This window comes from Heterodontus francisci, chromosome 33, assembly GCF_036365525.1.
Source record: "Heterodontus francisci isolate sHetFra1 chromosome 33, sHetFra1.hap1, whole genome shotgun sequence".
Classification (NCBI taxonomy): domain Eukaryota; kingdom Metazoa; phylum Chordata; class Chondrichthyes; order Heterodontiformes; family Heterodontidae; genus Heterodontus; species Heterodontus francisci.
Window position 1 is genome coordinate 51,141,589 of NC_090403.1, and position 24,316 is coordinate 51,165,904.

The 24,316-nt window shown below is 43.2% G+C and overlaps 1 protein-coding gene across 2 annotated transcripts; it reads left to right on the forward strand.

Annotated features, from left to right (window-relative positions):
- Positions 1-1,163: 1,163 nt before the first annotated feature.
- cwc25 (CWC25 spliceosome associated protein homolog) lies at positions 1,164-24,010 on the forward strand. Of its 2 annotated transcripts, none has more exons than XM_068013546.1 (10): positions 1,164-1,441; positions 4,312-4,484; positions 6,235-6,471; positions 9,429-9,498; positions 11,440-11,540; positions 12,663-12,732; positions 14,710-14,915; positions 15,796-15,885; positions 19,365-19,526; positions 22,449-24,010. In XM_068013546.1, the coding sequence occupies exons 2-10, from the start codon at positions 4,450-4,452 to the stop codon at positions 22,561-22,563; spliced, it is 1,086 nt and encodes a 361-aa protein (XP_067869647.1). In that variant the 5' UTR covers positions 1,164-1,441; positions 4,312-4,449; the 3' UTR covers positions 22,564-24,010. The 2 variants fall into 2 exon arrangements, with proteins under 2 accessions (XP_067869647.1, XP_067869646.1); XM_068013545.1 differs by having other exon boundaries at positions 1,164-1,406.
- Positions 24,011-24,316: the final 306 nt, after the last annotated feature.

The window sequence follows — 24,316 nt, forward strand, 5'->3', positions numbered from 1 at the left end:
GATGGCTCACCATCACCTTCTCAAGGACAAATGTGTATGGGCAATAAATACTGGCCTTGCCAAAGAGAATCAATAATTAAAAAGAATATGGAGCTCACTACCACAAGGAGCAGTTGAGGCAAATAGCATAGATGCAGTTAAGGGGAAGCTAGATAAGCACATGAGGGAGAAATGAATAGAAGGGTTATGCTGATAGGGTGAGATGAAGAGAGGTGGGAGGAGGCTCATGTGCAGCATAAATGACCAATTCTGCCGAATGGCTTGTTTCTGTGCTGTGAATTCTATGTAATTGATTAAAACAAATTAGAGCAGTTGCAGTATCTACTAGGGCAGCCATAAATGTCATTGTATTTTATGTTGGATGACATACTTAAATACAGAATCATGTCCAATCATGCCCTTAGCTGAAGTCTACGCACAACTCCGGTACACCTGAGGACACTACTTGGCATTGTTATTGGACAATTTTTGCTAGATAAGGGTATAAAAGGATACAGAGCTAAGGCAGGTGGATCATGGCTTTGTGCAACACTCTTTACCCCAATGGTGCAGGGGAAGAGTCTGCATATGGACCCTTCCACTGGGGACTCCTGCCTTCACTGCAGTGTCAATTGTGGCTCAGCTGGTAGCATTCTTGCCTCTGTGTCAGAAGGTTGTAGGTTCCAGAACTTGTGTACAAAAATCAAGGCTGACACTCCACTGCAGTACTGAGTGAGTGCTGCACTCAGTGGTGTCATCTCTTGGATAAGATGTTAAATCAAGCCCCTGTCTTCCCTCTCAAGTGGATTAAAAAAATCCCATGGCACTATTCTGAAGAAGAGCAGAGGACTTTATCCCTGGTGCCCTCGCCTATCAACATCACAAAAACAGATTATCTGGCCATTATCACATTGATGTCCGTGGGAGCTTGTTGTGTGCAAATGTACTGCCATATTTCCGACATTACAACACTTCTTTGGCTGTAAAGTGCTTTGAGATGTTGGCGCTGTAGAAATGAAAGTTTTTTTCCACTGGATAGCAAGATGGTAAAGCAGGGGGTGTCCAGGCAGCAAATGAGGGCGAGTACAGGAAATTACTCTGTGCAGAATGATATAGAGGGAATTTCCAAGAGTTGGTTCAAGGAGGAGTTTTCTGAGCGTTGTGAGGACGGCCAACCCTCCAGGCCTGTTCTGAAGTCTCCAGGAATTGAAGATTAATTTCATGAAAACTGCTGGGGAAAAGTTACTGGAACAATAAAACTTTTGTCCTTTTATCTTTGAAGAGCAGTTGCACGCATTTGCTGCCCTCCAGCCCAGGGGGCAGCAGAGGCAGCGGCCGCTCCGAGTTCCAGTATCCGGAGCTGCGTCGCCTGGAACCGGGGGAGAGGTTGAGAGAACTGCGAGGCTGTGATGGGTGGCGGTGACCTAGTGAGTATTTTTGGCGAGCGAGAGGACAGGGACAGGTAATAAATTTAGTTGGGAGTCTGAGGCCCACAGCAGCATCTCGGCCGTTTAAAAATTGGGAAGGGACAAGGGAGGAGGGAGGAGGGTGAAGGGGGGGGGGTAGTGGGAGGGAGGAGGGTGAAGGGGGGGGGTAGTGGGAGGGAGGAGGGTGAAGGGGGGGGTAGTGGGAGGGAGGAGGGTGAAGGGGGGGGTAGTGGGAGGGAGGAGGGAGAAGGGGGGGTCGTGGGAGGGAGGAGGGTGAAGGGGGGGGTCGTGGGAGGGAGGAGGGTGAAGGGGGGGGTAGTGGGAGGGAGGAGGGTGAAGGGGGGGGTAGTGGGAGGGAGGAGGGTGAAGGGGGGGTAGTGGGAGGGGGGAGGGAGAAGGGGGGGTCGTGGGAGGGAGGAGGGTGAAGGGGGGGGTAGTGGGAGGGAGGAGGGTGGGTAGTGGGAGGGAGAAGGGGGGGTAGTGGGAGGGAGAAGGGGGGGTAGTGGGAGGGAGGAGGGGGGGTAGTGGGAGGGAGGAGGGTGAAGGGGGGGTAGTGGGAGGGAGGAGGGTGAAGGGGGGGGTAGTGGGAGGGAGAAGGGGGGGTAGTGGGAGGGGGGAGGGAGAAGGGGGGGTAGTGGGAGGGTGAAGGGGGGGTAGTGGGAGGGAGGAGGGTGAAGGGGGGGTAGTGGGAGGGAGGAGGGAGAAGGGGGGGTAGTGGGAGGGAGGAGGGTGAAGGGGGGGGGTAGTGGGAGGGAGGAGGGTGAAGGGGGGGTAGTGGGAGGGAGAAGTGGGGGTAGTGGGAGGGAGGAGGGGGGGTAGTGGGAGGGAGGGAGGAGGGTGAAGGGGGGGGTAGTGGGAGGGAGGGAGGAGGGTGAAGGGGGGGTAGTGGGAGGGAGGAGGGTGAAGGGGGGGTAGTGGGAGGGAGGAGGGTGAAGGGGGGGTAGTGGGAGGGAGGAGGGTGAAGGGGGGGTAGTGGGAGGGAGGAGGGTGAAGGGGGGGGTTAGTGGGAGGGAGGAGGGTGAAGGGGGGGGTTAGTGGGAGGGAGGAGGGTGAAGGGGGGGTTAGTGGGAGGGTGAAGGGGGGGGTTAGTGGGAGGGAGGAGGGTGAAGGGGCGGTAGTGGGAGGGAGGAGGGTGAAGGGGGGGTAGTGGGAGGGAGGAGGATCAAGGGGGGATAGTGGGAGGGAGGAGGATCAAGGGGGGATAGTGGGAGGGAGGAGGATCAAGGGGGGATAGTGGGAGGGAGGAGGATCAAGGGGGGGTAGTGGGAGGGAGGAGGATCAAGGGGGGGTAGTGGGAGGGAGGAGAATGAAGGGGGTAGTGGGAGGGAGGAGGATAAAGGGGGTGTGCAAGGTGGGAAGAGGGAGTGAGGGATGGTGTGAGGAGGGAGTGGGGGGGGTTGGAGGGAGGGGGTGAGGGATGGTGTGAGGAGGGAGTGGGGGAGGGGGCAAGGGATGGTGTGAGGAGGGGGAGAGGTGTAGGGGGAGGGGAAGGGAGGGAGATAGAGGGAGAGAGAGGTAGAGCGGGAAGGGGAGACAGAGCAGGGAAGGGAGAGGGAGCTGATCAATAAGATTGTGACAAAGAGCAGTGATGGTCAGAATTAGCTGTGATTATTTTGGATTTTCTTTTCTTTTTCAGTCATATTCTCAGGGATAACAGACAGGACTGGGAGCTAGAGCTGATTTTACACTTGTAATTCTGGGCCACTGAGGCTGTTGTTGCCCATCAACTACCTTGTACACCTGCGAATGAGCCCAAGACCCTCCTGGTCTATTGTCTGATCCACTCGCTATGTCACCGAGCTGACTAATCAAAAGATTATCAGTGATGTTTAATATTCCTGGATGAGTAGTGCTGAGTCCAGTTTTATCTTCAGAGCTGGTGTGTGATTCAGTCACTGTCCAGCCTGTTGGATAACTCCCATGTTTTGTGGATACACAAAGTGTGTATTCTCTGCATTGTTCAAGTGAAGATTACATAGTGAAAGTAAAGATCATGCTTACACTCATGATATCAGTGACTGTGTGATTTCACAAGGTGATTTCCACTGGGCTTTATTTTGGGATGTCGCTGTTTAAATTAATTTTAATTGATAGCCTTTTAATTGCTTTAGAGAATGTTATGATTAGATTCAATCTATCATTAGGAATTCATTAAATTGTAATGGTGACCATATAAAATTGTCACGTTCTCGGCTAATTTCAAGCATTAGGTTTAATTGAGTGCTAGCGCTGTCGTCCTTGAGTCAGAATGTGATGGGTTATTATCTAAGCACATTATCTAGATTACCATTTCATTGCTATACTGAGGGACTCTTCCATTGTCAGCGGTGCTGACTTTCAATTTGAGGTCCCATACACCTATTTAGGTGGACAACATAAAGGATCCCACAGAATCTAGCAACTGGAGTTGGCCATTCAGCCCCTCGAGCCTGTTCCATTGGATTAGATCCTGGATGATCTGTATCTTAACCCCATTTACCAGCCTTTGTTCTGTATCCTTCATAGGCTTGTGTCCTAGCCAATAATGCTCCTTCAATCAATACTGCCAAAACAGAACCCAGAATCAGTGATCATTGATGTTGTTTGCTTTGTGTTACTTTGTGTACTTTGACTGTTGCCAGTTTCTGAGCACATCAGAACAATAGTAAATGACCTGTGTTGGACCTTGATGCTTTCCTGGGGCAATATCATACAATGTGAATGAACGAAGTGATGATATTACGGCAAAACTATGGGAAATATTTACTCTTAAATCCAAATTCTTTTGAAAAGAAAGACAAAATTCTTGTAAGCAAAATGAGTTCCTGTCCCAGTTAAGCATTGGTCGCTTGCTTTTTATTTGTGGGAAATTTTTTTGATGCGTAAAAGGAAATCAAGTGAAATTTTTTTCGCCTGCCGCTTTCAGAATCTAAAGAAAAGCTGGCACCCACAGACTTTGAAAAATGTTGAACGGGTGTGGAAAGCAGAACAGAAGCATGAAGCGGAAAAGAAAAAGATTGAGGAGCTTCAGCGGGAGCTCCGCGAGGAGCGAGCTCGTGAGGAGATGCAGCGCTATGCGGAGGATAGTGGTGCTCTGAAGTAAGTTGGTAAAGTTCAGGTTGTGATGTTTGGGTCCTGACTGCAAAATACAGAACAGAAGGAGTTCAAGAAGGGAGCACAATATTAACTTTGTGTGGATTTTACAGTGGCTTAAAATAATTAGTCGTTGTGCACAATTTGCAACTGTAATGTGTTGAATCATAAAAGCTTTCAGCACAGGAGGTCATTTAGCCCATCATGCCTGTGCTGGCTCTTTGATAGGGCAGCTAGGCTTAGTCTCACACCCCTGCTTTTTGTCTGCTACTCTGTAAGTTTCTCATCCTCAAGTACCTCTCCAAATCCCTTTTAAAATTATTTATGGAATCAGCTTCCACAACTTTTTCAGGAAGAGCGTTCCAGACCTTTTCATCTCCCCTGTAGATCTTTTTGCCAATGATTTTATGTCTGGCCTCTGGTTGTTGACCCACTTGCCAGAGGAAATACTGTTTCCCTATCTATTCAACACCTCTCGTCTTGGAAAAAAAAAACTATTAGGTTTCCCCCTTAACCTTCTCTGCTCTAAGAAAAACAATCCCAGCTTCTTCAATCTCTCCACTTAACTGAAGTCACTCATCACTGGTATTGTCTTGGTAAACCTCATCTGTACCCTTTCCAAGGTCTTTACATCTTTCCTGAAGAATGGTGCTTCGAATTGTCCAGAATGTTCCAGCTGCGGCCTAACCAGTGATTTATAAAAGTTCTACCATGATCTCTTTGCTTTTGCATTTGATTCCTCTATATCTAAACCCAAGTAACCCATATGCTTTTTAAGCACTGTATCATCTTTCTCTGCTGCCTTTTAGGATTTGTGCATTTGGAGACCAAGATCTCTGTGCTCATCTACACCTTTCAAAATTGTGCCATTTATAGAATATCTCCTAAAGTGCATTACTTTACACTTCTCTGCAGTGAACTCCATCTGCCAGGCTACAGATGTAAAAATATTTAACTTTTCGTCACATTCTTTGCCCTGGTTTATCTATGGTTTCTGACGCAATATCTAAAAATAAAATTAATTCTCATTGTGGGGAATAAGTTGCAGATGCTGGAAACCTGAAGTAAGTACTGGAAATCATCCGCAGGTGAGTCGAGGGAAGTTAAGCCAAAACTTTATAAATCACTGGTTAGGCATCCAAGAGTCATTATGGCATTTAAGGAGGCCATTCATCTGGAGTATTGTTTCCAATTCCAGGTACCGCACTTTTGGAAGGATGTTGGGGCCTTGGTGAAGTGCAGAGTAGATTTACTAGAATGTTACCTGGGTTGAGGAGCTTCAGTTAAGTGGAGAGACTAGAGAAGTTGGGTTTGTTTTTCTTAGAGCAGCGAAGGTTAAGAGGAGATCTGATACAGGTGTTCAATATCATAGAGGGTTTTGACAGAAGAAATAAGGATAAACTATTTCCACTGGCAGAAGGGTCAGTAATCAGAGGACATAAAATTAAGGTAATTGGAATGCACTATTTGAAAGAGGAAAGAGCAGAAGAGTGGGACTAATTGGATAGCTCGTTCAAAGAGCTGGCACAGGTGGGATGGGCCAAATGGCCTCCTTCTGTGCAGTAAGATTCTGTGATTTCATATTCTTACGTGACATATACTGGAGTCTGGAGTGAATTTATGTTGACTGCATGATACAGTGGAACAGTCTCCTCACCTACAGAAAGAGCTTTGAGAGTCCCTAGGAGTAGCATGGTTGCCGTCTAAATGTTTTTTGTGTTGGTAAACTAATGCAAGGTTGACTTTTTGCCTGCAGGAAGAAGTCTGATCGACTTGATTGGATGTATCAAGGGCCCAGCAGTATGGTGAACAAAGAAGAATACTTGCTGGGTAGACCTATTGACAAGTATGCTACAGATAAGATGGTGGATGAGGAGTCTGGGCCCCTTTCTGATACTGGGTTGCTCCCTGGCTCCATATTTTCAGCAACGGGGGCTAACTCTACATTGGATATGGCTTCTAAAATACGTGAAGACCCACTTTTTATGATCAGGTAGGAGAAATTGTTCACTACTCAATTTATGTCCGCTCAAACTTGGGGATAAAAGCTAAAGTGCCCAGTATTGAAACTGAGACATACAGACTAGGAAGGTCTCGGTTCAGACCTTGGATTGTGTTAAGTCTGTGCTGAGTAAGCTGATCTCGGCTAACTGCTCTAGCAATGTGAGCATTACAGATTCCTACTTCAGGTAAACAGGGATTAAAAAGAAACATCCAGGGCTTCCTTTTCTGATTGCAGTTCAGTTAGCTCTCAAAGAAAATGTGCAAATGTGAATATCAGGATTGGCGAATCAGCTGAAATGCTGTCTACAACAACAACAACTTGTATTTATAAGGCCCCTTTAACATAGTACATGTCCCAGGGTGCTTTACTGGAGTATTGTATCCAAACTTTGACACCAAGCCGCATAATGAAATATTAGGATAGGTGGCCAAAAGCTTGGTCAAAGAGGTAGGTTTTAAGCTTTTTTTATTTGTTCGGTGGATGTGGGCGTCGCTGGCTAAGCCAGCATTTATTGTCCATCCCTTATTGCCCTTGAGAAGGTGGTGGTGAGCTGGGGTCTAGGTACACCAATAATACTGTTAGGAAGCAAGTTCCAGGATTTTGACCCAGTGACAGTGAAGGAACAGCGATATAGTTCCAAGTCTGGATGGTGTGTGGCTTGGAGGGGAACTTGCAGGTGGTGGTGTTCCCATGCATTTGCTGTCCTTGTCCTTCTAGGTGATGGAGGTCGCGGGTTTGGAAGGTGCTGTCGAAGGAGCCTTGGTGCGTTACTGCAGTGCATCTTGTAGATGGTACACACAGCTGCCACTGTGCATTGGTGGTAGAGGGAATAAATGTTGAAGATGGTGGATGGGGTGCCAGTCAAGCGAGCTGCTTTGGCCTGGATGGTGTCAGCCTTCTTGAGTGTTGTTGGAGCTGCACCCATCATGGCAAGTGGAGAGTATTCCATCACACTCCTGACTTGTGCCTTGTAGATGGTGGACAGGCTTTGGGGAGACAGGAGGTGAGTTACTCGCTGAAGAATTCCCAGCCTCTGACCTCTTGTAGCCACGGTATTTATATGGCTACTCCAGTTCAGTTTCTGGTCAATGGTGACCCCCAGGATGTTGATAGTGGGGGATTCAGCGATGGTGATGACATTTAACATCAAGGGGACATGATTAGATTCTCTCTTGTTTGAGATGGTCATTGCCTGCCACTTGTGAGGCACGAATGGTACTTGCCACTTATCAGCCCAAGCCTGCATGTTGTCTAGGTCTTACTGCAGATGGCCATGGGCTGCTTCAGTAACTGAGGAGTCGTGAATGGTGCTGTATATTGTGCAATCATCGGCGAACATCCCCACTTCTGACCTTATGATGGAGGGAATGTCATTGATGAAGCAGCTGAAGATGGTTGGGCCTAGAACACTACCCTGAGGAACTCCTGCTGTGATGTCCTGGGACTGAGATGATTGACCTCCAACAACCACAACCATCTTCCTTTGCACTAGGTTTGACTCCAACCAGTGGAGAGTTTTCCCCCTGATTCCCATTGACTCCAGTTTGCTGGGGCTCCTTGATGCCATATGGGTCAAATGCTGCCTTGATGTCAAGGACAATCACTTTCACCTCACCTCTGGAGTTCAGCTCTTTTGTCCATGTTTGGACCAAGGCTGTAATGAGGTCAGGAGCTGAGTGGCCAAACCAAGCATCAGTGAGCAGGTTATTGCTGAGCAAGTGCTGCTTGATATCACTGTCGACAACCCCTTCCTTCACTTTGCTGATGATCGAGAGTAGACTCTTGGGGCGGTAATTGGCCGGGTTGAATTTCTCCTGGTTTTTGTGCACAGGAAACAACTGGGCAAATTTCCACATTGACGGATAGATGCCAGTACTGGAACAGCTTGGCTAGGGCGCAGCTAGTTCTGGAGCACAAGTCTTCAGTACTATTGCCACAATGTTGTCAGGGCTCATATCCTTTGCAGTAAGCAGTGCCTTCAGCCATTTCTTGATATCACGCGGAGTGAATTGAATTGGCTGAAGACTGGCATCTGTGATGCTGGGGACCTCAGAAAGAGGCCGAGATGGATCATCCACTCAGCACTTCAGGCTGAAGATTGTTGCAAATGCTTCAGCCTTGTCTTTTGCACTGATGTGCTGGGCTCCCCCCATTGTTGAGGATGGGAATGTTTGTGGAGCCTCCTCCTGTCAGTTGTTTAATTGTCCACCACCATTCACGACTGGATGTGGCAGGACTGCAAAGCTTAGATCTGATCTTTTCTCCTTCTCCTTGAAGAGAGAGAGATGGAGAGATTTAGGGAGGGATTTCCAGATCTTGGGGCCAAGACAGCTGAAAGCATGGTTGCCAATGGTGGAGCAATGAAAATCGGCAATGCACAAAATTGGAGGAGCGCAGAGATTTTGGAGGGTTGTAGGGCTGCAGAAGATTACAGATATAGGGAGGGGCGAGCCCATGAAAGCGGGGATGAAATTTTTACAATTGACAATCAAATAGCCTGCCTACAGCCACTGTCTGGGCTGTCACATGAAACAAATCACTTGAGCTGGTGGCTGTGTGACTGCATGCCAGCAGGAGTTGCCTTTTGGAGAGTTTTGAAAGACACGGTAGAAAAAAAAACATTAGTTTGCAGTATACTGCAGTGTATGAGCGTGATGCACGATCATGCCTTTTTTGGGTTCTTGGTCTCATTTAGCAGGGGCTTGGCACTTCCTTATAGAAGGGGAAGGAAGACTGGAAGGCATGTCATCCATAGCAACTAGTTGCAGAATCTCATGGGCAGAGGAAAAGGAGGAGGCCTCAGAGAATGATGCATGGAATGTAAGAGGGACAGGGGATCCCTATTTCTTCAGTTTGATCACTGCCATATCTAATCCTCGCACATTTTGACTTCATTAACAGAAACTACTTGATGTATTGATTTCTTTCTAAACCGTTTTTTTTAGGAAGCGTGAGGAAGAGAAAAAGAGGGAGGTTTTAACTAATCCCATGAAAATGAAGATGATCAGACAAATAGTAAGTGGGTCTTCCTATTGTATTCATCTCAGTTAGTCCTTTTATCCCTTGCCTCTTCAAATTTACAGCTGGCCGTTCAATGTCTTTGCTTCAGGCACTTGGGTCAGAGAGATGATTTTTTAGGTAATTCTCTCCACAGGTAAATAATGAGAAGCACCTGAGAAATGAGAAGCACTAATGTAGGAGCTGTTCCCTTTTACTCAAGCTGATTATAACCCGTATAAAATACATCCAACCTTTTAATTGACGAATGTGACTGAACCATGATAATGATTCATCCTTGTAGTGGAAGGAGGAACTTTCTTCATTGTTCCCTGCCGTCTCTTCAGGATCTCAGATCCTGGGTTGTGCATCTTCTCCACTCTACTCTTGCACCCCTGCTCTTCTTATCACAATATCTTTAGCTTTAGACTGGTCAAATCCCTTTCACCACTTCCAAGGCAATTGTCATTTCCAACCTGCTCACATGGAGCTGACTGCAGACCATTGTCTCATTACAGCTTTGAAGCTGTTTGACTAATGTGCAGCATCTGCAGCTGTATCCCGATGAGGACCCTTTTAGACAATGCCTTGGGTTTACGATTATCGTGGTTCATTCTGTTTTCTGCATTCTCAGTGAGGACTTTTATGATCACCCGAGGAGAGGCCAGCAGAATCTGTTGGCCTTTCCACTGAACAAATCTGTATTCATTTCTCTGCTGATCTAGATTTTATTTCCTGATTCCTTTATCTGTTAATTCAAAACAGTGATTGTACATGAGCACTTTGCGTATCCACAATTAAATTGAGCCATTCCATTTCTCAATTTGCAAGAGGTAAGAGACAAAAGGAATAGCAGAGAATGCTGTAAGTCAGAATTGCTGGAAATACGTGCTTCCCTGAGCATCTGCAAGAAAAAGACTGCTCAAAATTTGAGGGAGGACCTCTTTGTCAGATCTCAGTTCTGACCCCTTTGAAACACCAAATTATCTTTCTCTTTCAGATGCCAATGGATCTGCTGTGCATTTTCTGATTTTTAATTTTAAAATTGCAACTGAGTGTTTTGAATGAACGTGAGCATGCCAGAAATTGGGAAAAATCACGAGTGGTTATTCTCACTAAATTTCCAAAACCCTCAACATATTTGCATTCACATTTTGTGTTGTAAGGAGTGAAAAATGAGCTCTTGCTTTGTATTGAGAACAGTTCTCTGAAGCGCTGCAAGATATGACACTTTCCTGTGTTTTATTTTTATTTTTACTTCTTCCTGCTTTTATTTTCTCACCGCTCCCCTCCAGAAAGCACTGAACTGTACTATGATGTGTTTCCACTGCCTCCAGCTGCCTTCCTGCATCTTCCACAAGTGCCATTCTTTGGATGTGGATGGAGATGGGGAAAGTAGGCAGGCTGCTGTGTCAGAGCTGAACTTAATCCTCTCCTCACCTGACGCTCACTTATCCTCACAGCCTAACTGGATGGCAATCAGGAGGGGGAAATCACAGCACACGGCAGCAGTTGAATCTGAGACATTTCTGGCCTTTATGGCTGAGTTCCGTATGAGGTTGTGTATTTAGTGGCTGAGCAATCGGGGGTTTGTTCTGTTAAATAAAATATAATTTTTTTCTCATTTTATTTAGTAAATCTACTGCATAGGGGATCTTTTACAGTACGTATTTAGAATAGGATAAAGGATTGTTTTCACACAAACCCTAAACAAGAAGTGTTATAACTACCTCAAACCTACAAGCTTGAATTTGAACTGTTGAGATCATAGAGGACAGAAGGAGGCCCAAAATGCCTGTGGCTTTGAATGAGCTCTCCCAATTAATCTCACTCCCCTAACTCTTTTGCAATAGCCCTGCGAATGCTCCCTTGCCTAATTTATTGAACACCTTAAACTTACTGAAGAAATTTGTTGTACTGAAACAGAAATAAGTTTACGACTGGTCTTTTTTTTTAAAGCTGCAAAAGAATCTAGATAAAACAGAAAAAAAGAAAAAGGACAAGAAGAAGAAGCACAAGAAACATCGACGTTCCAGTGACAATGAGCAGCATAAAGCAAAGTATAGTATATCAGTAAATAACTTCAGTCCCAATTGCAGTATCCTTGTCCAATTCTGGGCACCACACTTTAGAAAGGACAGGAAGATTTTGGGGAGGAGATTTAATAAAATGGTTCCACAGATGAGGAATTGCGGTTACATGGATAGTTTGGAGAATTGGGGTTGTTCTACTTCGAGCAGAAAAGGCTAAGAGGAGATTTGATAGAGCTGTTTAGAATCGGAGATTTGATGGAGCTGCTTAGATAGAGTGAGCAAACAGAAACTGTCTCCAATAGCTGAAGGGTTGATAACCAGAGGGAAGACACTTAAGGTGACTGGCAAAAGAACCAAAGTCGGTTTGAGGAAAACCTCTTTTATACCAAGAGTGGGTAGGATTTGGAATGCACTGCCTGATAGGATGGTAGATACAAATTCAGTAGTAGCCTTCAAAAGGGAATTGGCTAAATACTTGAGAAAAAAATTGCAGGGATATGGGTAAAAAGCAGAGGAGTGGGACAAATTGGATTGCTGTTTGAAAGAGCCAGTGCAGACTCAATGGGCCAAATGGCAGCCTTCTGTGCTGTACTATTCTTATCCCTCGATCGACTTCAGTGAAAAGAAATTATCTTGTCATAACCACATTGCTGTTGTGGGAACTTGCTGTGCTCAGATTGGCTGCCACGTTTCCTACATTACAATAGTGACTACTTTTCAAAAGTACTTTATTGGTTGTAAAGCGCTTTGAGACGTCCTGAGATCGTGAACGGTGCTATATGAATGCAAGTTTTTCTTTATTGATAATTCCTCTTAAACATCTCGGTGCTTCACATACAATGAATTACTTTGAAGCGCAGTGACTCTTATTACATAGGCATACGTGGTGGCTGTTTATGCACAGCACGATCCCACGAACAATTTGTTAAATAAATGCAAGTTATTGTTGTTCCCATTTATGTATATCATTGAAAGCTGCCTGTGGGCTACATCATGACCTGGATGACAAAGCCCATGAAGGAAATATAAAGGCTCCTTTTTACTGGCAGGCTTAAGTTTGGACAAGTTTGCAATGAAATAATTTTTAAAAATTGCATTTCTTTCCTATGAAAAAGGCAAACATTTTTTTTTTTTTTCAAACTATTGCAGAAGGCATGAAAAGGCTACAAGTCCATCATCCACATCTGTTCCAAAGAAGATAGCTGGGTATGGTTTAAAGGTTGGTTTGTCTTCATGGCTACTTCTGAGACTGTTCAACTTTTCTTTTTTCTTGAGCATGTCAAGAGTACAGGTATTTGCTATTGGAATATAAAATACGTAAGTCACATATTATAGAGTTCTTGTAACAATTTGTGATCCTTGTATTGTTGCTTCTGAGGTTACTAACCACTGCTGCTTTAAATTTTAAAAATGGATCCTTTATTAAAATTGCAGTGCTGAATCTTGAGCATAACTGTATCTATATTTAACCAAAACTCTTTCATATCGTACAGTAGATGGGCTGAGTGGCACATTAAATCTGTCAGTAGCAGAGAAAAAAATACCAAGTATCATGCTTTTCTGATTGCCTTATATGATTCAGTGAAATAACAGATCAGCAAATGTCCTGCAGAAAAACAGTCAATTCAAGTGCTGCAATCACGTCAGTGGGTTTAATTTTCCAATGCAATTCTATCTGCCACTTTAATTTCTGCCCAACTGATGCTAGAGCTGTATACATAATATTTGTAACTTAAATTCACATTTTTCTTGAAGAATAGTCCTGAAAAGAGTAGGGAAACAATATTTTGATTGCTTTCAGTTTGTGTTAGAACGGAATAGGTTTAGTAATCCATTAGAGTCATCTGCCATAATAGCTCCTTCTGTGGCCTGGTGTCAAATTTTGTTTGATAATGCTCCTGAGAAGTGCTGTGGGACATTTTACTACTTTAAAGGCGCCAGATAAATACAAGTTGTTCCCATTTATTTCCTATGTCATTGAAAGCTGGCTGAGGATACATAATGACCTGAACTAAAGAGCGCATGAAATGAAGGAAGTAAAAAGACTCCCTTTTCCTAGAAGACTTGAGTAATTATGGAAGTAAGAGAAGTGGAATAGAATTATAGAATGTTTACAGCACAGAAGGAGGCCACTCAGCCCATTGTGTCTGTGCCAGCTCTCTGCAAGAGCATTGCAGCAAGTCCGACTCTCCCGCCTTTCCCCTGTAGCCCTGCAGTTTTTTTTCTCCTCAGGTAATTATCCAATTTCCTTTTGATAGCCTCGATTGAATCTGCCTCCACCACACTCTCAGGCAGTGCATTCCGGAGCTTAACCACTTGCTGCAGAAAACAGTTATTCCTTATGTTGCTTTTGGTTCTTTTGCGATTCACCTTAAATCAGTGTCCTTTGGTTCTCGGCCCTTCCGTCAATGGGAAAAGTTTTCCAGACCCCTCATGATTTTGAACATCTCTTTCAAATTTCCTTTCAGCCTTCTGTAAGGAGAACAGCCCCAGATAATTGCATGGGTACTGGAATAAGCAAAAAAATGCCCTTTAATCTTCAGTTTGGAATCAAGATTTGGTGCAGCATCTGGGGACTTTACAACACTTGTGATGGTTGCTTTGATCGTAGAATAGTACGGCACAGAAGGAGGCCATTCAGCTCATTTAGTCAGTGCCAGCTCTTTTGACCAACCATCCAGTTAGTCCCACTCCCCCGCTGTTTCCCTACATCCCTGCAATTCTTTCTCTTTCAAGTATTTTTTCCAATTCCCTTTTTGCAGGCAACTGTTGAATCTGTACCCACCACCCTATCAGACAGTACATTCTAAATCTTCATCATTCATTGAGCAAAACATATCTTTCCTTATGCCACTTCTGGTTCTTTTGCCAATCACCTTAAATCTGTGCCTTCCAGTTATCAACCCTTCACCCACTGGAAACGGTTTCTCATTATTTACTCTATATCTAAACTTTTCATGATTTTAAACACAGAGAAGCACTTCTCTTACTGTTGATTATATTTTGCTTGGCACAGTTTGGAGGGCTCGGCTATGGAAAATACTAACCTTCAACCTACAAGACAAAATCTTCAATCTTGTCACAATTTAGTGATCACGTTTAGCACCTGTTATTTTCTCCTTGCGTATTTTGATTTTTAGATATTGGAATGATTCCTTCTGCCCCTTCGGTCATGCTGTTCCTGTTTGCCATGCAGGTGAAAGACTCACACAGCATTAAACACCAACACAGTTCCCCATCCTCTGACCAAACTAAAACATCTCATAAGATCAGATCCAGGTCGCGGTCAGGGAGCCGCTCTCGGACAGTCCTACAGCAATTTCACAGGGACATCAGATGTGAAGATAGAAGATCCAGATCAACATCTCAATCACCTCCAAGACGCTCAAAAGTGCAGCCGCGGTGAGTTTTTTATTTCATCCGCTTTTTTTCCCCAAGGTTTTTCTTCCTCCTTTTCCTCTTCCTCTCCTGAAGATGTTGACTCATGCTGGGATTTTGTGGCTAGCTTGCTTCATGCCACCCTACCAAGTATGAACTTGGACAGTGAGTGCTGGCAGGCGGTTCAGTTGTGGAAGGTATCAAGCTGGAGCCTGAAGCTTTATTCATGCCTTCTGCCCACACATGCAGTTTCCAACATTGGCTGGTAATCAGGATCTAGTTTCCTACCTATCCCAGGCTGTTGAGGTGATTTGCATTGTTCCTGCTGTTGCCATGTGAAATCAACACAGTCCAGGAATTCAAGCTGGCATTTTCCTTCTCTATGAAAGAAAAGAAAAACTGATTTGCTTTTATACAGCATCTTGCACAACCTCAGGATGTCCCAAGGTGCTTTACAGCAAATATAGTCACTGTTTTAATGTAGGAAATGCGGCAGCCAATTTGCAAATAGCAAGTTCCCACAAACACCAGTGTGACAATGACCAGATCATGTTTGTAGGTGTTGTTTGAGGGATACCTATTAGCCAGAGAAGCTCCCCTGCATTTCTCTGAAATAGCGCCATGGGGTTTTTTATGTCCACCTGAGAGGGCAGCTCTATTTAATGTCTCATCTGAGAGAGGGCACATTCAACTGTGCAGCACTCCTTCAGGACTGCACTGGAGCATCAGTGTAGATTTTGTGTCCAAGACTCCGGAATGCAGCTTGAACCCACAACCTTCTGCTTTCGAGGCAAGGGAGGGCTACTTATAGAATCACAGCTGACACTGCGTAGGTATCCTGTAAGAGAGTGAGATATTGGAGGAGCTGTTAATGACCGTTTCTAATGAGGTTTTATTTTTGAAGGTACTCTGACAAAATTGGAAATGCTCAAGCACGAAAGTCATCCCCAACAAGAGGAGGATACCATAGGAGGTCTCATCCCAATCAGTCAAGGTACTGAAACTAGAATTCCATAGAAATGGGTAGGGGGATCCAACTTTAAAATAATTCTCAGAGATTCATTAATAAAAGGATCATTAATCACTGGTTGTGGAGTATTTGAAATAGAGACAAAGGAGTAAAAGGTAAAAAGTACAACTTGGCATTTCACTGATCTTGCAGCATCTCTCAGTGAGAGAACAATATATAACATAATCTATTGCGGTAAGCTGTTATTTAACAGCAAATACAAGACTGCTAAAGCATCTCAACGAGAAAGAAAACTTCCAAGGTTGGGACCCGCCATCTGTTGTTAACTAAAACAGTTAAAGATAGTATCAAACTTAAATAAAAAGCCGATAATTGCGCAAAGATGGGAGGCAGGTTAGAAGATTGGACAGAACTCAAGAAAATCGCAATCACCAGGGAAGTGGTACTGAACAAATTGTTGGAGCTGCGGGCTGACAAGTCTCCGGGTCCTGATGGACTTCATCCTAGGGTGTTAAAAGAAGTGGCTAGTTGATGTGTCAGTTCTAATTTTCCAAAATTCCCTAGATTCGGGAAGGTTCTGTTAGATTGGCAAATAGCAAATGTAACTCCTTTATTCAAAAAGGGAGGGAGACAGAAAGCAGGAAACTACAGGCCAGTTAGCTTAACATCTGTCTTAGGGAAAATGTTAGAAGCTATAAATAAAGACGTTAAGGCAGGACATTTAGGAAAATTGAAGTTAATCAGCAGAGTCCACGTGGTTTTGTGAAAGGGAAGTCCTGTTTAATCAATTTATTGGAGATGTTTGAGGGAGTTGCATGTATTGTGGATAAAGGGGAATCGGTGAATGTATTGTATTAGATTTCCATAGGCATTTGATAAGGTGCCACATCAAAGGTTATTGCAGAAAATAAAAGCTCATGGTGTAGGGGATAACATATTGGCATGGATAGAAGATTGGCTAGCTAACAGGAAACAGAGTGTAGGCATAAATGGGTCATTTTCTGGTTGGCAAGATGTAACGAGTGGTATGCCACAGCGATCTGTGCTGGGGCCTCAACTTTTTACAATTTATATAAATAACTAAGATGAAGGGACCGAAGGTTTGGTTGCTAAATTTGCTGATGACACAAAGATAGATAGGAAAGTAAGTTTTGAAGAGGACATAAGGGAGCTACAAAGGGATCGAAATAGGTTAAGTGAGTGGGCAAAGACCTGGCAAATGGAATATAATGTGGGAAAGTGGGAAATTGTTCACTTTGGCAGGAAGAATAAGAAAGAAGCATATTATCTAAATGGTGAGAGATTGCAGAGCTCTGAGATGCAGAGGGATCTGGGTGTCCTAGTGTATGAATCGCAAAAGGTTAGTACGCAGGTACAGCACATAATTAGGAAAGCTAATAGAATGTCATCATTTATCGCAAGGGGAATTGAATACAAAGGTAGGGAGGTTATGCTTCAGTTATACAGGGCATTGGTGAGACCACATCTGGAGTACTGTGTACAATACTGGTCTCCTTATTTAAGGAAGGATGTAAATGCGTTGGAGGCAGTACAGAGAAGGTTTACGAGACTGATACCTGGAATGGGTAGGCTGTCTTACAAGGAAAGATTGGACAGGCTAGGCTTGTATCTGTTGGAATTTAGAAGAGTAAGAGGCGACTTGATTGAAGCATACAAGATCCTGAGGGGTCTTGACAGGGTGGATGTGGAAAAGATGTTTCCCCTTGTGGGAGAATCTAGAACTAGGGGTCACTGTTTAAAAATAAAAGGTTGCCCATTTAAGACAGAGAGGAGGAGAAATTTGTTCTCTGAGGGTCGTGAGTCTTTGGAATTCTCTTCCTCAAAAGGCGATGGAAGCAGAGTCTTTGAATATTTTTGAGGTAGATAGATTCTTGATAAGCAAGGCGGCGGAAGGTTATCGGGGGTAGGTGGAAATGTGGAGTAATCAGTTCAGCCATGAACCTATTGAATGGTGGAACAGGCTCGAAGGGCCAAGTGGCCTAATGCTGCTCCTAATTCGTATGTTTGTAACAGGTATAACAGATACAAATTAACACAAGCTCTAAGCTGAGTACAAAAACAACTTCATTTTGAATTTATTTCTATTCATTTTCCTGCTTGTGTTCATTTTCCCCCCACTTCTCAAATGTGCTGTAACCTGCAGTGATATCTCTCTTGGACAGAAATCCCCTCTGAGAAACCTTGAAACAATTTACAATTTATGCCTTGCTGGCAACATATGAGAGACAAAACTTTCCACAAGCAGTATTTGTGTTTTTTGCATTGAGGAAGAGAGATAAATAGAACTTCAATTTGTAAGATTATAACAAGGAAAATTTAAATGTGTCAAAAGTGATAAAATAGTTCTACTAGCTAATCTTTGCATTAAAACCTCTTAATGAAACTAGATAATATATCTCAAAATTCTTGTAGAGTAAAACTTTGTTAGTTAAGGAGAATATAGGTATTTTTACTGGAGCGTAACTGATTGCAGATGTCTCATTCTCACTCTGCCAGTTAAACTCCTCAGTGCAATCAGCCCCATCTAACTGGGACTGTAGGCCAGCAAATTGGTCAATAAGTTAAAGCCAGCTTTTATTCCTAAAGCAAGTGCAGTTCGACAGTTTACATACCACTGTGATTTCGATTTAGCATCTCATCTGAAAGCTGGTTCCTTTGATAATAGCGCACTGCCTCAATTCTGCACTTTGATGTCAGGCTAGGTCATGTGCCCAATTCCCTGAATGGGTCTTGAACCAACATTCTCTGTCGAGTGGTGTAAAAGCACTTCTCGAAGGCCTCGGGAGATGGAGAACTGGTGTAGGTGAAAATGGAAAAGAAAGTACTGGGGGCGCAAATCGGAAGGAATGCTTTGGCTGTGACCTTTCATTAAAACTTTCAGGATGTTAATCCATTGTACTTTCTGTGCTAGCTGACCTGCTGTGCATTTCCAGAAATTCTACTTTTCATTTTCGATTCCCAACTTTCACTTATTGTTTCCACCTGCACTTGATCTAATTGTGAAGATGGCCTTAACTTGTGGCGGCTGGAGAATGTCATCTATGTGTTCTGCTCAGGTTCATTGCCTTCACTTCCCCACCCCTTTCCAACAGGATAGTGGCTGAGGTTAATGTCCTAATCTGCTTTGCAGTTTTTTGTCAGAAGTTTTAGTTAAAATATACTCACAGGAGCCTTTTCTCCCCAGGGAACCTGTTTAATGTTCACATCACACCAGCCTTTTAGCTAATATTGGGAGATCTAGATCAATATCTGTTGACGAGAGATTAAAGTGGGTCATCCATAGGTGGAGGGAGTTCGTAATAGAATAAACAAACATGGGGAGTCTGGATGGGGTAGCTTTGCTTGCTTCAGACTGGAGCGAAACATACCCCTTGTGTGTATCCATTCACATCTGCCAGGAAACCCCCCCCCCCCCCCCCCCCCAAATCAACCTAGTCTACAGTGAGGCACTTAAGTGAACTTTGATTACTTTGATTTTACAGAAAACTTTCAGCAGAGGAGCTGGAACGCAGGCGGCTAGAAATGATGGAGAATGCAAAATGGAACGACAAAGTTCGCCAATCTAACATCAGACAGTACAAAGAGGAGGAAGAAATGGAGCAAGAGCTGGAGAGAAAGGATACTAGAGAAGGAAAATTCCTCCAGTAAGTATTAAGTGGCATTGCAAGCTGCCTATTAAATTGTAAGTGATTCTTGCCAGCGCCTTGAATTTCACTTTTTATGGGATTGTAATTGTTTTTGATATGCTTTTGCAGTTTTTTTTTTGTCTGCCCTGTCAATTTTCTCCCCTCCTCTTCTGAAGTCATGTTTGGGATATGGCTCTTTGAGTGCAAGATGGTGCCCTCTGGTCTTCTGCCCATTTCACAGGCAGTCAATGTACGCTTCCCAGCAGGGGTCAGTGGAGAGCAAACAGGAAAGTGAGAAAAGCCAAGGAAAAGAGTGGGGGAGGAAAGAACAAAAAGGAAGCTCTGATGGGGTGGAGGGCAGTTGTGATTAAATGACAGTGGGATGATAATGCAAGGCAAAAGGGAATGGAAATGGGACAATAACGAAACAAAAGATGGGACAGAGGAGGTGTAAATGGCAATAGCAAAACCATTACCAGCGCTTACTGCCGGTGAAAGTGGTTGGATCTGAAATTATTGAAGTCAATGTTGAGGCCAGAAGAGAGATAAGGTCTTGTTCCTTGAGCTTATGTTGAGCTTCATTGGAACAGTGTAGGAGGCTGAGGTCAGAGAGGGAGGAAGCATGCTAATCTCAGCCATTCCTTTGTTACCTCGAGACTTGAATATTCCAATGCAGTCCTCATAGGTCGTCCCAACATTCTACCATCCACAACATGAACTTATCGAAAACTCTGCTGCCCATGTGCTTACTCATACCAAGTCCCATTCATCCATCAGCCCTGAGCTACATTGGTTCCTAGTCAAGCAATGCCTTGCCCTTGTTTTCAAATCCCTTCATATTTCTGTAATCTCCTCCAGCTTCATAACTGTCCAAAATATTTGTGCTTATCTAATTCTGGTCCCTTGGGTCTCCCAGTTTTTAATTGCTCTACCTTTGGCAGCTGTTCCTTCAGTTTTGTAGGGCCTAAGCTCTGGAATTTCTGCTCCTCCCCTAAAAAAGCCTCTCTGCCTCTCTCTCTCATCCTGTAAGATGCTCCTTAAAACCTACTTCTTTGACAAAGCTTTTGACCATCTAATGGCCTAATATTGCGTTATGTGGCTGTGTCAAATTTTACTTCATAATGCTCCTGTGAAATGCCTTGGGATGTTTTATTACTTTAAAGGTGCTCTATAAATGCAAGTTGTTGATGTCTGTGCCTCAGGGACTGAGGCTAATTACAGTTCTGCATACTCAACACAAACTAAGGTCAAACCTGGAACCTTGTGTGGGTCCATTCCAACTGGGCAGTGCATTTACCAACTAAGCCGTGAAGTGGGTTTTCTGGCATTTTTTTTTAAAAACAAAGTGACAGAAAATATGTTGTGTTAAAGTCCTACGCTGTTCAGATTTATGTTTTTCATAAATGCGTATCAGTAGTTTGTAAAGAGGCTTGAAGTCGTATGCAGGTACTATATATAAAATCATACAGGATTCTCATTATTTCCATACTTCCCAATTTTGAATGGGATTTTGACTTTTTTTTGAGACTTCATTAACAAAGCTCGTGTAATTGCACATTTGGAATCATCTCCATTCGCAGGTCGGATCCTGTGAGCACAAAGGAACAGATTGTTCAGGGCGTTTTGCTGTTTCCCTGTCCAACCCAGCATCAGTTTTCAGTCACACCTCCATAGTGGAACATTCACAAAAGGGAATACAATGGCACTATTCTCCAATTCTGCTGATGACAGTCACAGTAACTAAATTACATTATCTGTATGTTGATGATTGAAGAGTTAAATCTCAGGAGTGAAAGGCGATGTGAAGCTCAGCAAACACAGCAGTTCTGAAATTGGGAATCAACTTGGGATTATATTGTGAAAGAAAGAAATAAAAAATCACTAATTTTCTTTTAACCATGTGTTGATGAAAGGGATTATTTAGGGTATAATAGCTTTGTTTTATATATTTTATTTCCCTATAAATTGGGATGCTCTAGTGAAGTGAGATCATCCTATTAGTAAATGTCTTAAAATCCTGAAGTCTGCATTTGATTTTAATCTATAAAACCTTACTGCCTGTTATCATGTTTGTCATTTTTACATCAATTTTTTACCATTCTAAATTCCTCTGTCCACATTTTTAGTGGAATCTATTGATTTGAACTTGTCGCACAGTAATGTCAGGCTTCTGTCTGTGGTGCTGTAGCATCAGTTTTGTGTTTTCCAGTTCCTTGGCCTGTACTGAAGAGAAACCCCTATGCTCCAACCAACATGAGCTTTCTTCTTCCCAAATTTCACAATAACTGCAAAAATAATATAACTATCTAAAAATAAAAACTGAATCTGACTTTAAAACGGAAGTTGAATGCATCTGCACTTTCTGGTCAAGTTGTTTTCTCCATACAGACCCTGCATGCTTCACCTCAAGACAACTCTTGGTCTTGACTTCCTGTGTGCCACTTCATGAGAAATCGACTAGTGTTTATCTAAATGCATTGAGACACAATAGCAGTGGATAATGTGATAGCACAGTGCTCTAGAGCAGCAATGTATTCCAGCACTGGGGTTGGGGATGTGTGGTTACCATGGATCAATGTTGCATGTCTTCCCAGAGACCAGCTAAACAACCTTTATTGTCCTGGGGAAAATGTTTGGTAGGGTGGAGTGGGATGGAGTGCTTGGAGGGTAATTTTCAATTTAGCATGGATCAGGGGTATTCTCCAGTCGAATACTAGAGACTTCAAATAATCACCATCTACAACCAGCAGTTTTACCCTGGAGTGTAAACACTTGTTTCTACAGTATATTCTCTTGTAATTGTCCTGTCTCCAAAAGCTGTACAGGGACTACAGATTAGCTTAAAGAAAACTGAAAAAAAAAGTTTATTTTTTCGAAGCTGTTTATTTCATTGATAATATTTTAGGATTTAGACTTGACAGTTTTTAATTTTTTTTGCAGCAAACTGAAGCTACAGAGTGCTGCAACTTCTTCATTAGAAGATCGTGTGAAACGCAATATTCATTCCATTCAGCGGACGCCAGCAGCCCTGGAGAAGAACTTCATGAGGAAGTGAACTGGGCCTTACAATCAGAACAAGAGCTGAGCTCCTATAGGAGGGAAGAGTGTCTAGAAGATATAGCAGCTGCTGATTTTTGCCTTTCCTAGTACAAATCCCTAACAAAGCAAAAAATATCAGGACTTAGAAATCATTCTTACTCAGGGAAATGGACTTGAATGCACAGAGACTACTTCGTTCAACATCGTTTTTTCCCCCTCCCAAATACCCTACCAGCAATCAATCACAACCAAAAATGTTTGGTCCCACTGAGAAAAGTGTCAATGCAGAAAGGGATAAAGTCTAATAGAATTACCCTACATGTACGCGAGAAATTGTTACAGCCTAACCTCCAATGCCGGCCATTAAATCTCCTGTGATTGTCCAGGGTCAGGAACAGTGTTGATGTTTAGATGTCAACTTGGTCTTTTCCTTTAAGGCCATCACTCAAACTGCTGAGGGAAAGCAGAGGGTTATTGTGTAACTGCTTGTAAATTTCAGGCTGTTGTAAAACAAAAAAAATTACATCTGTAACAAAATGCAACACCTGGGCTGTGACAGACATTTGCTAGACACAAGATTGTTACATAAGACTAGTGAATTCCTGCAATGTTACCCACTGTTGTACTACATACAAGATGACAGAATTAAGAGAGAGACTTCTGAAACTCTCTCCAGGTAGCTGACCAGAACCTGCAACATCATGACAGACAGTTAACATAGCAAAATTTAATAGGAAATGTTGACGTGCAATTTTACAATAGTAAATGTTGACAGAAAACTGTTACCAAACGTCACAAGTAAAATTTGTAGACAGGAATTGTGTGCCATATGCAAGATGATTAATGTACAGATAGATATAGATGTATAATAATTGTGATTTAAAAAAAAAGAATATTTTGCTTTCCTCCCTTCCCCCAATGTACACCAATTCTCAACCAGTAGATGAATTTCCCCTCCGTGATCTTTCCTGGAATTCCCACCACTGACCCCCTGATGGCATAGGTCAGATTTAGGAATTGGAAGTCAAACTGCCATCATGCCACTCTGCGCAAGAGTTTAACCTCTTACCTGCCATGTGCCTTTGGGGTTAGTAAAGTTACGAACAGCCAACTGGGCAGAACCTGCCTTGTCCTACGATCATGGAACCATCACAGGTCCCATCCAGCATTCATTTCCCACCAGTGTGAGTACCGTGTCCAATGACTACTACATTAAGTGGCATACATACCCACTAAGCCAAGTAGGGAGGTGAAGAAGGCCAAATTTTATTGAACATTGACACGGGATTCTGCTACACCAACTTGTATCTAGTGTAAATAATTATCAATATTTGGTAACCTGAAGCATATCTTGTCAACTATGATACCTTTTGATCTGTTTGCACAAATTAATCTGTAAATAACTGAGTGGTTGGTGATTTATTTGATATTTTTATTAAAACTTGTGTATAATGCTGAGCAAATTGTTTAAAAGCAGTGAAATTTTATTGCCAAAAAGTTTCTAGTTTCAAAATACAGTAAAACCATTTATTTTTATTTTTATTCAATTGGTCAGTTACAATGTGCAGTCATACATTTATAAATTCTAATGTTCAGTGTACAAAATACAGAGCGATGGGGAATGAGCCTTATGGATGTCCCAGGGGAACTGCTTTTGTTAAGTGGTATTTGTGGTTAGGTGTCGAATTACTAGTGTTTAATTGTCCAAAGTGATCATGACAATGCAGAGCGATCGCGGACGTTATCAGTGTGTGTGAACATTTGCCAGC

Bases quoted from the DNA above. Each gene is read 5' to 3' on its own strand.
- cwc25 (XM_068013545.1), top strand. The intron at 14,916-15,795 runs GTGAGTTTTTTA...TTATTTTTGAAG, and splicing joins CGCTCAAAAGTGCAGCCGCG to GTACTCTGACAAAATTGGAA. The intron at 19,527-22,448 runs GTAAGTATTAAG...TTTTTTTTGCAG, and splicing joins AGAGAAGGAAAATTCCTCCA to CAAACTGAAGCTACAGAGTG.